The following is a 12,391-nucleotide window of genomic DNA, read 5'->3' as shown; positions in this document are numbered from 1 at the left end:
TGATGTGAAGTTCAAAGTGATAATGATGCTTTATAGAGCTGTTGGTCCTAGATGCTGAGCAGACTCCTGGCTGTTTCTGGCCACGTGCACGTCCAACACTGTCAGTGATGTCCTGTGGTGTGTCCTCGCTGCCGCTTCACGCCCAGCACGCACTGACCTGTTTGAACTCATGCTGGGATGAAACATACTTTCTAAATCAAATTGAATGTCTGTCTTTATTAAGTGTCCATCTAAAGATGAGCGTGTAGTTCAGTGTCCTCCAGGTCGTGGCTAACCTTGTAACTGCTGCTGTGCTTCTTTCTGATTTGTAGGTGGTCATACCACAGAGGTCCTGCACCTGCTGCAGTGCATGTCTGCAGCCTACACACCTCGACACTATGTCCTCGCAGACACAGACAGGATGAGCGAGGAGAAAATTTGCACGTTTGAAAGCCTCAAACAACAGTCGGACTCACAGGTACGCATGATGGAGCTTTTGGTTTTAACTCAGTGTTACTGATGACAGCAGTGTGGTGATGCACAGCGAGAGCTCACTGAGCTCTGTGGTCTCCATGGCCCAGCAGCTGCACCCAAGCACAGTGCAGAGGTTCAGATACAGCAAAGCGTGCCACCGCTGGACTCTGCAGAGGACTTGCTGCTCCCACAGGACTGCATCATCATAGGCAGGAGAGTCCTGACACAGCAGGCTCACACACTGGAAGAGTTACTTATTTCCTGTCCTTCAGGAAAGTATCACACTGTGACAGTACTCCACTGCCAGGCAAAGAGCACATCAGCAAAACAGAAAGTAAAGTTTGGCCTGTTGGCCACCAGCGTTTCTGAAGTAATCCTGTTACTGTGTGGTTTAAGCTGTCTACAGAAGCGCACGATCTGATATCCTCGTGTTGGTGTTGTTCCCAGATCATCATGAAAATGTTGTTCCAGGATCAACATTGCAAGTGACCAATCAGAATGTTGTGACGTCATACTTTTGCGACTTTGGGAAAAACCGGCGTAAAACAAAAAACTGTAGTTAAGCTGCGAGAAACCGCCTCTGTCCGCCGATCAACAGACCCTGACCCTTTAATAAACGCTGAGCAGAACTGATATTGTCCTCGCAACATTGGAATTTCAGAAATGCACGAATGGCTTGGCGTGCAAAAGAATAACGTCACAACAATGTGATTGGTCACTTGCAATGCTGAACCTGGAACAACATTTTCATGATGGTCTGGGAACAACACCAACACGAGGATATCAGATCATCCCTACAGAAGCACGTCCTCGTGTGTCTCACAGGTCCAGGCGTGTGGTTGGTTTCTGTTTGTCTTCAGTCCCTGTCAGCTTACAGCTCAGTGAATCCATTTAAACATCTAATGTCAAATTCAGACGAATGTGACGCACACGTGTTTGTTCCTCAGTTCACCATCTGTCGGATCCCACGGAGCCGCGAGGTGCACCAGTCCTGGAGCTCGTCTGTCGTCAGCACTCTCGATGCCCTGCGCTATTCCCTGCCTCTGGTGTTCAGGCTCAGACCGGACATGGTGAGTGGAGCAGACTGTAGTGAACAGTGGCTCACACAGCGGTGGTTAGCACGCTGCAGCTGAAGGCATGTTACCAACGGAATATTCCATCCGTTATATTTGAGTCACAAATACTGTTGTGTTGTTAATGAGCGACAGTAAATGGAGAGAAAACGGCTTCTCACTGGTTTCGCTTTACAAAAACATTTGTTTCTGCTGAAAAACTGCTTCTGTTCAAACGCTGGCTGTTTCAGGTCTGTTTTAGTCGCAGCTGAAACGCTGGCGCTTACGTGGCGACGGCGCCGAGCGCTAAACGAAGCGTTGAAGCAAAGGATCATTTTCTGATCAACTTATCGCTGCAGCCCTGCTGCTGTAAGGTTTGTGCAGGGAAACAGACGGCTCTGAGAGGTGTGGGTGTAAGCTGACTGCAGAGTGGGGCTCTGTGCATGCAGAGGAGCTGTATGATTACTTCTCCAGACTCCACGGCAGCTTTCCTGTAAACTCCACCAGCCTCCTTCAGTGCTGAGGCCTCGTACTTACTCAGCCCCCTCCCTTTGTCTCACTGAACGCAGTCCTCGGTGAGTCAAACGCGTATCTGTTTGAAACATTCTGATGCATTTGTGGTTTGAGACGGTTCAGCTCAGCCGGGTTTGGCCTTAAATATGTTCGGTAAGCTCCAAACCCCAACATGCACCGGACGTGTCAGGGTTTCCCTCTTTGACTCTCACAGTTTCTACTGAAGGACCTGAGGAGGGGAGGTCGCTGTGTGAGAACAGAGGCTGCTGCGCTGCATGTCCGAGTCGTCCTGTGATGACAGGGAGTGCACATGAACCGATCCAGAATGGCCTTTGAGCCAGTCTTTGTCACATGACACACAGTTTTGTAACAGATGTACAGAATAACCTCTTTCCACGGATGTGTGCTCGCCCCCCCTGTCTGTGTTTTCAGGTGCTGTGTAACGGCCCGGGGACCTGCATTCCCCTGTGTGTAGCAGGACTCCTCCTTGGAATTCTGGGAATAAAGAAAGTCCTGATAGTTTACGCTGAGAGTATTTGCCGTGTCCAGACGTTGTCACTCACTGGGAAGATCCTGTATCCTGTATCCGACTACTTCTTTGTACAGTGGTCGTCTCTGAGGGACAAATACCCCAAATCCATTTTCCTGGGAAGAATGGTGTGAAAGTGTCCGATCCACACGGACTCATTCCTGCTGTGTGATGAATAAATGTTGTGTCTGTATTGTTGAGTTGTTTGTCCCATTATTTACTCTCACTACTATTAAACTACTCAGAAAACAATGCAGTGAAGGTGAAACTGCTGCACCTGCGCATCACTGGGGAGGTTGATCGTTATCTGTCCGACGTGGCATCACGTGTGATGGCTGTGGAGCCCACACCGAGCACGAGTCCCTGCATGAGAGGAGAAAGATGGACACCATGTCCACCCGCACATTCCAGGATCACCACAGTGCACGTGGGTTAGCATGTTTTCCCTGACAGTACACACGCGTGTGTCTCATGAAGCTGAACGCAGCGAGGCCTGTTAGTAAGCCCACGCGCAGCCTCTGCTTCCACGGCACGGCGGGGAAAGGAGCGGGTGAGATCTGTGTGTTTCTCGGGTGCTGTGGGACTTGGTTAAAGCTGCACCAGCTTTTCGTTTTCAGCCAGCCTGCAGACCAAAGCTGAGCTGAACAGGATTCCTAAAAACGATCCCGGTGTGGAAAGTTTTGGTCATGTGTGGAAGTTGTACTCATCCAGGGCTTTCAGGATGCAGCCCATACTGAGGGGAGGGGACAGGAGGCGGGGGGCTGACCGTGCTCTCGCCTCGCGCACTGCTTGAGCTCCCGTCGGGCCGAAACAGTCGCTGAGAATCCGTTTTTTCCACAGACGACTCCGCGGACTTTGCGAGTAATCCCGTGGGTTACAAAAGCGCCACGATGACTCACTTTAATAAGGGACCAGCCTACGGCCTGTCTGCTGAAGTCAAGAGCAAAGTAAGTGCTTCGGTCGCGTCTTTACTTTGTCTCACGTTTCCTTCGCTTTCAGACTTTTTGTGTGGATGCTAGAAGCCCACGGGCCTGTCGGTGTGTCTCGCTGTGGGCCGAACACGAGAGTTTAAACAAAGGTTCGGTCCTCTTGTTTGTCTGAACGCGCCGAACGTTCCCGAACTTGTTCCCGGCGCTCGGGAACTTTTCCCTTCGTGTCCAGCACGAAGAAAGACGCGGGGAGCGCTACTGTGACCGCAGCCGCCTCGGTGCCAAGCGCTGCTTTTACGCCTTAAAGCGTTTGAAACAGTTTGTTGAACTTCTGATGAGATGTTGTGATGAAGATGTTGTGATGAAGATGTTTGATGACGAGAAGCTAAACGGGATCTGTGGAGCAGCTGGGAGGAGCCCGGACACACTGATGCTTCCATGTTGCCTCAGATTTTAGGAGCAGACTTAGAACAGCAGTCAGTGTTGTGGCAAATATTCAGAGGAACCAAACCATCTGTTAGTTTCACGGCAAACGCGTCGTGTCTTTGCTCTCGGTCTCCGTGGACAGTCTGTGAGGGATGGCTAAAGGATGACGCCATCAGAAACACGTACAAACGCGCACTCTCCACGAAGTTCGCGTTTCTTCTGTCTGCTCCTCACAATGCCTCCATCTGTTACTGCGTGTTCACGATGCCCCGTGAGATTTACATTACCCACGCCACGCATGACTCGCTGCATGGAGGGACTTCTGCAAACTTGGGATTTGAAAGTCCGCCAAAATGAAGTAAAGGACTTTCGAGAGCGTTGATTTGAAAACACATCTTTTGTGTAAGCATGAGAAGTTGGTGGGCACGCTGCCAGTCTGCGTGTGTGTGGACGAGTTAGTGTTTTTGGCTGTTCGTGTGCCAGGACGTTTGTTTGCCTTTGGCCTCGTCTTCTGTCCTGTCAGCAGTCTGAGATTTTAAGAACGAATGACACGCGGAACCAAAGGTAGATGTTCCCCATGCAGCCAAAGTATGTGCTTCTGGAACACAGAATGACACAGATTTATAAAGCAGACCTATTTTTTTATTCAGTACGACCCAAAGTCAGTGACAGAGCCCAAAAACAAAGAAGGAAGATGCTCACAGACTGCAAGAGAAACGTTTTCCCATGAGCTTATTTTAATCAATATTTCGATCACCACAGTCATCTGGCTGCAGATTGAAGACACTTTTTCCCACCTGGAAGTTCCATCCGTGTTTCCCGTCTACAGCTGATAAAAACGCGATGTGGCAAAGCCAGCGTGCCAGTTTCAGAGTTCTCTTCCCAGGTTTCATCAGAGGATGAACTTTAGGCTCTCTGGTGATGTCACTGCAGACGCTTCCCTACAAGCACACAACCTATGTGTGTCAGTCTTAACATGAACAAACAATTAGTCCTTGTGACCTAAATCAGTCTCCTCAGAACTTAAGCTCAGCATCTGGAGATGCAGGTGAGCATGTGAAGCTCCATCAGACTGTTTCTGATGATGGACATTATGAAAGCAGCTGCTGGTTAGCTTTGACTGTTGGTTAGCTGCTAATGCTGTTTGAGTCACATTCATGGTACAGACTGTAACCGAGTCACATGGCTCTGTGCTGTGCCAAAACACAGGACATACAACAGCAGCCATAGAAACCGTAGACTTGTACACTGCAGCTAGTCTCACGTCTGTCTGACACTCGGCGAGCATCAACTTCTGTTTGGACGGTGGACAGCTTTCTGATTTTGTGTGTTAACCTTCAGTGTAAGAAAAACGCCTCCTGGGATATTACCTGGTACACAGCTGTCACTGCTCAGCACAAACCTCAGTATCAGAGCTTCAGCAAAGGAAATGCATCAATCAGCTTCTGTTGCTCTTCACCATGAAACAAAGAAACACAGAGTGAACATGAAGCAACCGGTTTAAGGTGAGAGGAAGAAGCGTCTGTTGGTCAGTAACTCAAAAATGGGAGGCACAAATAAATGTGCCAGAGTGTCCGTCAGCATACCGAACCAGCAGTGTGGATACAGTCCAGTCACACAAGTCCTGCACTGTAGTGACGTATCAGCAACAAGTGTGTGTGCACAGCTTTTAGCTGTCGCACATCCTCCTCCTAGAGCCTGTTTCTCTTTGTCATATCAGTGTGACCAACAACTGCCACATTACGACCTACTTAAATGGTCAATTCCATCCTAATACAGAGCTGCAGCCAATACAAGGCCACCGGTGCTGCGCCCGAACGTTCCAGGTGAACTTCCAGGATTTGCTTCCTGTGAAGGATAGTAAATGATTACCTGGATCACAACACAGCAATGGGACGAATGCACTCAGCCCGACTGCCCTCCCGTTCATCCAGGCGTGTGCTGACGTTAGCATTGGCAGTATCAAAGAAGCATCTGTGAAACAGATCAGGTCAGGAATCTGTGCAGGTTTTATATTAGTAAAAATTTCCCAGAGCCCAAAAATGTCTAAATATTTAAAGGGTTTTCCATCATCACAGTGGAAACGGGGAAAAACTAGTGTACTTTACACAGTGTGTTTGTACAGAGGGAACGTCATATCTGAAGCTATGTGAGTTTGTTGGCTCACACACTTTTCTATGTGTGGTTCATATAGACATGAATGGAGGGGAGGCTTTCTGTGTGTTACCGTTTCCTTTTTGATGACATGCTGAGAGGAACCACCACGGTTCCTTTGTGTGCTCGCATGAAAAACACGTGGAAGGTCCTGATGCCGTCAGTGGTTCCCAAACCTTTTTTGCTAGGCCCTCCTTAATTTTACAAGAATATTCAACATCACTGTCAATACATTTTTCCAAAAATGTCTCTGTGTGCAAAGTGGGTTTAAAAACCTCAAACTGTGGGATACAGTGTGTCCATGATTTGAAGCGGGGAACAAACTGTGGCAGGATCCGTGTTTGTGCCAAGGTCGGTATCACCGACACAATGTGTTAATCCTGCGTCAGTGGCTGGACACGGGATCCAGTTTACTGCATTATAGAGAGTTAGACGGGGAAGTAGTGATGTTTTAGTTTTGTAAATGGTGAGTGTCGTTACATTGCCATTCTGTGGAAGCCAACAACAACAAAAGAAGTATCCATAACTCCAAATTTCGAGTCATTTGCTCTGTCAATCAGTAATCCACGTGGAACGCGCACTCAAAACCGGGTCGGTTGCTGATAGTAACGCTAATAATTCAGCTAATAACACAAGGATTTCATCATTTGTGAAGCCAAGCTGAAAATAATCAGCAATTTGTGCATTCATGACTGTAATCCTGGTAGCTTAGCTGTAGCATTTGTAGCTGAGGGCTTCAGCTTCTGGGTAACAAGGAAATGACGCCATTCACGTAGAAGTGAATCCACCTAAAAAAGTATCCACCTAACTCGAAATTTGGAGTTATGTGGATACTTTTTTTTTTTTTAGTGGTGGAAACAGGCCTCCATACCATTCAGTTTGAGGGTTACAACAGAAAATTATATATTTATTGTTCTCACGTGGTGTTGGACGGGACTATTTTAACAAACGAAGGACATTTTGCCCGATAATTACTTTTATCCTCCTGTAACTGTACAAAGTGCTAACATCTCCAAAGTTTCAGGAGTAGTTAGTTGTTATAAGAAGTGTTTGTGAACTAAAAATCAAGAATGTGGGATCCTGTTTGTCCGTGATTTGGAGAGCCCAGCGCTGCTCCCCACGCAGGGGAAACTCCTGTCGGCACGACAGCTGCTCTTCTAGTCTTTGGCTTGGAAGCATCTTTGACGATGCTTCAACCTCTGCTTTGCGTTTGTGTCCATTATACTAGCAGTGTTTTCTTATAAAAATCATACTGCGCCCCCCCTGCAATGGCTCTGCCCGCCACTTTGGGAACCACTGCACTACATCATGATTACTCTGAAAGCAGCATCGTGCACTGCTTGAAAGTAACACTCCATCTGAAAGTTGAAGCACAGATAAAGCCTTGATCAGAGACAGGAGAATGAAGCATGTCCTACGGCAGGCCGGGCGTCCTACGGCAGGCCGGGCGTCCGACGGCAGGCCGGGCGTCCGACGGCAGGCCGGGCGTCCGACGGCAGCACATCCTAAAAACCTGTTTAAAATGGGAGAGCACCCATTTTAAACAGGTTTTTAGGATGCTGTCATATTGCCGTGTGCTCTGATAATGGTGTTGATGTAAGAACTGGATATGATTCCCTACCAAAGTTCTGGATTTTGAGTCACGTTGGTGTGAAGCCATGTTCCTTCTGAACATGTAAATATGACTTTTGTTCCCTTGTGTCAACAAAAGCAGAGCAGCAAATGGCTTCCATTGCATAACGTGCGATCAGGAGTCCACGCTCTTATCCTGTCAGCATACATCGCATTCCTGAGATTCTTCAATGCCTCGATCCAGCCGTCCGCCCACTACTTTTCACTCGGCTCAGTTGGCAGATCGTGTTATTCCGGTCTGTTGGGTAGACGTGCTGCATAATTCATGTCGAGTACATCTCCTGAGTGTCATTGTTAGCCTGGGCTTTGATTGATCCGCTATGGAAATCTTATTTATTACGATATGTTTGATTTTATCGAGGTTTTTATATCAGATGGCCTAACCTGTCCTGTTTAGCTGGGCTCAGGAGTACACTAGCTTAGAGCCCCCTGTTGGTCTTTACATGCAGCATTAGTACAGTAGCCAATGTTGCACCGGTGCTGCAGGGTTTGAATCGTATCTAACAGCCTGCAAATTGTTAATGTAACTAGTAAAGGTTATTATGGAGTTCCACAGGGTTCTGTCTACATCATACATGCTTCTCTTAGGCAGTGTCATTAGCAAGTATAGCACGTGTTCTCACTGAAGTGCAGATGACACCCAGCTCTATCCATAAGGATGACATTGATGAATATGGCAGGAATGTTTTACAGACTTGTCAACAGTTGCAGTGAGGTTTCTTTGTTGCTTTTGTGCTGAAATACCAGAATAATAGTTTGATTATATGAGTATCAGACTCTGGTTCAGTCTGTTGCCCCAGCAGTTCTGCATGCAGAATGGAGCAGCCAGTTACATAAAAGTACAATTTTCTTCATTGTGACCAAAGAATTTTACGCTGGTCATAAAACTAAAGCGAGCATTCGACAGTTTCCAGTATTGTACCATTTATTTCACTGGTTTTCTATTACAGTGTAACGTTGTTTCCTGTTGTGTGCTCAGCACGAGTGCTGGACTGAAACCTGCTGTTTGATATCATCATGTGGAGACAGATTCCAGTGTGTTTTGAAAAAAACAAACCTGATGTATTTGATGGGGAACATGAGCTGCAGTGTCTGTGACTGGAACGTGTTCGGTTTGTTGGGTTTCAAAGATAATCTTTGAAACCCATTTGACCAACATGTTTCACACGATGGACACATTGTTGCATGTTTCCTCAGGCTGCTGGAGGGAAGTGCTGTGAGCAGAGCTGTGAAATCCTAACATGATCGTTTAACACTGCAGTGTGTTGGTGTGATGAGTCAGACTGGTCTGGTTACTCAAACTGGAGTTCCTCCGTGCTGCTTTACTCTTTGTTCAGTAAAAATGTGAGACAGTAGTGACTGACAGCCTTGAAGCAGCTGTGCCTGAAACTAAAGCTGTGACACAATCTGAGGAGTTTGAAGCCCTGCAAGGTTTGAAACGTCAGTTCCACTGTGGAACCAGTTCAGAGTACATACGTGCACTGGTTTCACTGGTCGTGTTTCCAAATACATGCTGTTTGGTACTGATGACAGAAAAAACCAAACTGTCAACGGTGGGGAATCCTGGTCAGAATCAGACGGAGTCTGTTTGACTGGTTTTCTTGTGGCTTTTATCAGGAACTGGGAGAGGAGGCTGGACTGGTGGTCGGATAAAACGAGGTATCTGCAGAACTGTGATATTTTTATTTCTTTATTCTTATTGGCTTGTTCATTGTATTTATTGTAATAGTGGTGCTTAAAGTGTGTGTGTGTGTGTGTGTGTGTGTGTGTGTGTGTGTGTGTGTGTGTGTGTGTGTGTGTGTTGCACTGGTGCTGCAGGGTTTGAATCGTATCTAACAGCCTGCAAATTGTTAATGTAACTAGTAAAGGTTATTATGGAGTTCCACAGGGTTCTGTCTACATCATACATGCTTCTCTTAGGCAGTGTCATTAGCAAGTATAGCACGTGTTCTCACTGAAGTGCAGATGACACCCAGCTCTATCCATAAGGATGACATTGATGAATATGGCAGGAATGTTTTACAGACTTGTCAACAGTTGCAGTGAGGTTTCTTTGTTGCTTTTGTGCTGAAATACCAGAATAATAGTTTGATTATATGAGTATCAGACTCTGGTTCAGTCTGTTGCCCCAGCAGTTCTGCATGCAGAATGGAGCAGCCAGTTACATAAAAGTACAATTTTCTTCATTGTGACCAAAGAATTTTACGCTGGTCATAAAACTAAAGCGAGCATTCGACAGTTTCCAGTATTGTACCATTTATTTCACTGGTTTTCTATTACAGTGTAACGTTGTTTCCTGTTGTGTGCTCAGCACGAGTGCTGGACTGAAACCTGCTGTTTGATATCATCATGTGGAGACAGATTCCAGTGTGTTTTGAAAAAAACAAACCTGATGTATTTGATGGGGAACATGAGCTGCAGTGTCTGTGACTGGAACGTGTTCGGTTTGTTGGGTTTCAAAGATAATCTTTGAAACCCATTTGACCAACATGTTTCACACGATGGACACATTGTTGCATGTTTCCTCAGGCTGCTGGAGGGAAGTGCTGTGAGCAGAGCTGTGAAATCCTAACATGATCGTTTAACACTGCAGTGTGTTGGTGTGATGAGTCAGACTGGTCTGGTTACTCAAACTGGAGTTCCTCCGTGCTGCTTTACTCTTTGTTCAGTAAAAATGTGAGACAGTAGTGACTGACAGCCTTGAAGCAGCTGTGCCTGAAACTAAAGCTGTGACACAATCTGAGGAGTTTGAAGCCCTGCAAGGTTTGAAACGTCAGTTCCACTGTGGAACCAGTTCAGAGTACATACGTGCACTGGTTTCACTGGTCGTGTTTCCAAATACATGCTGTTTGGTACTGATGACAGAAAAAACCAAACTGTCAACGGTGGGGAATCCTGGTCAGAATCAGACGGAGTCTGTTTGACTGGTTTTCTTGTGGCTTTTATCAGGAACTGGGAGAGGAGGCTGGACTGGTGGTCGGATAAAACGAGGTATCTGCAGAACTGTGATATTTTTATTTCTTTATTCTTATTGGCTTGTTCATGTTTTACTTATTCTTAAAAAGTGTGTGTGTGTGTGTGTGTGTGTGTGTGTGTGTGTTTGTGTGTGTGTGTGTGGTTTTGGGTTTTTGTGGGTGTGTGTGTTTGTGTGTGGTTATCTGTCCATGAAGCCAGATAACACACACCAATTAGTTAAACTGCAGGAATGTCTTAAAGACATAAAGACCTGGATGGCCGCTAACTTTCTGCTTCTTAATTCAGATAAAACTGAGGTTATTGTACTCGGCCCTGAAAATCTTAGAAATATGGTATCTAACCAGATTCTTACTCTGGATGGCATTACCTTGGCCTCCAGTAACGCTGTGAGGAACCTTGGAGTCATTTTTGACCAGGACATGTCCTTCAACGCACATATTAAACAAATATGTAAGACTGCGTTCTTCCATTTGCGCAACATCTCTAAAGTTAGAAATATCCTGTCTCAGAGTGACGCTGAAAAACTAGTTCATGCATTTATTACTTCCAGGCTGGACGACTGTAATTCATTATTATCAGGATGTCCTAAAAACTCCCTGAAAAGCCTTCAGCTGATCCAAAATGCTGCAGCAAGAGTCCTGACAGGGACTAGAAAGAATCAGAATCAGAATACTTTATTAATCCCTGGGGGAAATTATTTTTTGTTACAGTGCTCCATTTTAAACCAACATTAAGACAAGACAGACAATACACTAACTAAGAATAAGAATAGTACAATATATACATATATACACATACATACTTCACTCATAAATAAATAGTTGGAAAAGAAACATGTGTAGCTGTAGCAGCAAACAGTGTGTTAAGTGGATGCGTTGTACAGGGAGATGGCCACAGGCAGGAAAGACTTCCTGTGTCGTTCAGTGGTGCTTTTTGGTAATCTCAGTCTCTCACTGAACGTGCTCCTGTGACTGACCAGCATGTCATGGAGTGGGTGGGAGGTGTTATCCAACATAGTCTTTATCTTGGACAGCATCCGCCTCTCCGACATCACCTTGAGGGTGTCAAGCTCCATCCCCACAACATTACTGGCCTTACGGATTAGTTTATTAAGTCTGTTGGCATCTGAGAGCAGATTTCTCCTGTTTTGGCTTCCTGTTAAATCCAGAATTCAAAATCCTGCTCCTCACATACAAGGTCTTAAATAATCAGGCCCCATCTTATCTTAATGACCTTGTAGTACCATATCACCCTATTAGAGCACTTCGCTCTTGCTCTGCAGGCCTACTTGTTGTTCCTAGAGTATTTAAAAGTAGAATGGGAGGCAGAGCCTTCAGTTTTCAGGCCCCTCTTCTGTGGAACCAGCTTCCAGTTTGGATTCAGGAGACAGACACTATCTCTACTTTCAAGATTAGCTTCAAAACTTTCCTTTTTGCTAAAGCATATAGTTAGGGCTGGACCAGGTGACCCTGAATCCTCCCTTAGTTATGCTGCAATAGACGTAGGCTGCCGGGGGATTCCCATGATGCATTGAGTTTTTCCTTTCCAGTCACCTTTCTCACTCACTATGTGTTAACAGACCTCTCTGCATTGAATCATATCTGTTATTAACCTCTGTCTCTCTTCCACAGCATGTCTTTATCCTGTCTTCCTTCTCTCACCCCAACCGGTCGCAGCAGATGGCCCCGCCCCTCCCTGAGCCTGGTTCTGCCTGGAGGTTTCTTCCT

The 12,391-nt window shown here is 46.2% G+C and overlaps 1 protein-coding gene across 5 annotated transcripts in view; it reads left to right on the top strand.

Moving 5' to 3' along the window:
- LOC102298368 (calponin-3) overlaps positions 1 to 12,391 on the top strand; it is a 26,011-nt gene that overhangs the window by 3,205 nt on the left and 10,415 nt on the right. Inside the window, exons 2-4 of one of the 5 annotated variants that reach the window (XM_005939314.3) lie at positions 312 to 457; positions 1,401 to 1,523; positions 2,451 to 2,740. In XM_005939314.3, the coding sequence (XP_005939376.1) occupies positions 312 to 457; positions 1,401 to 1,523; positions 2,451 to 2,681 (500 nt within the window). In that variant the 3' untranslated portion in view covers positions 2,682 to 2,740. Of the gene's footprint in view, positions 1 to 311; positions 458 to 1,400; positions 1,524 to 2,450; positions 2,741 to 3,121; positions 3,495 to 3,518; positions 5,408 to 9,513; positions 10,680 to 12,391 lie in introns of those variants that run through there. The other 4 variants (XM_014339080.2, XM_005939315.3, XM_042227450.1 and 1 more) reach the window with 4 other exon arrangements.

The sequence above is a fragment of the Haplochromis burtoni genome, unplaced genomic scaffold (genome assembly GCF_018398535.1).
Source record: "Haplochromis burtoni strain Fernald_Lab_line unplaced genomic scaffold, NCSU_Asbu1 Contig_261, whole genome shotgun sequence".
Lineage (NCBI taxonomy): Eukaryota > Metazoa > Chordata > Actinopteri > Cichliformes > Cichlidae > Haplochromis > Haplochromis burtoni.
Note: the sequence above shows the minus strand (reverse complement) of the source record. Positions and strands in the feature narration are given on the sequence as shown.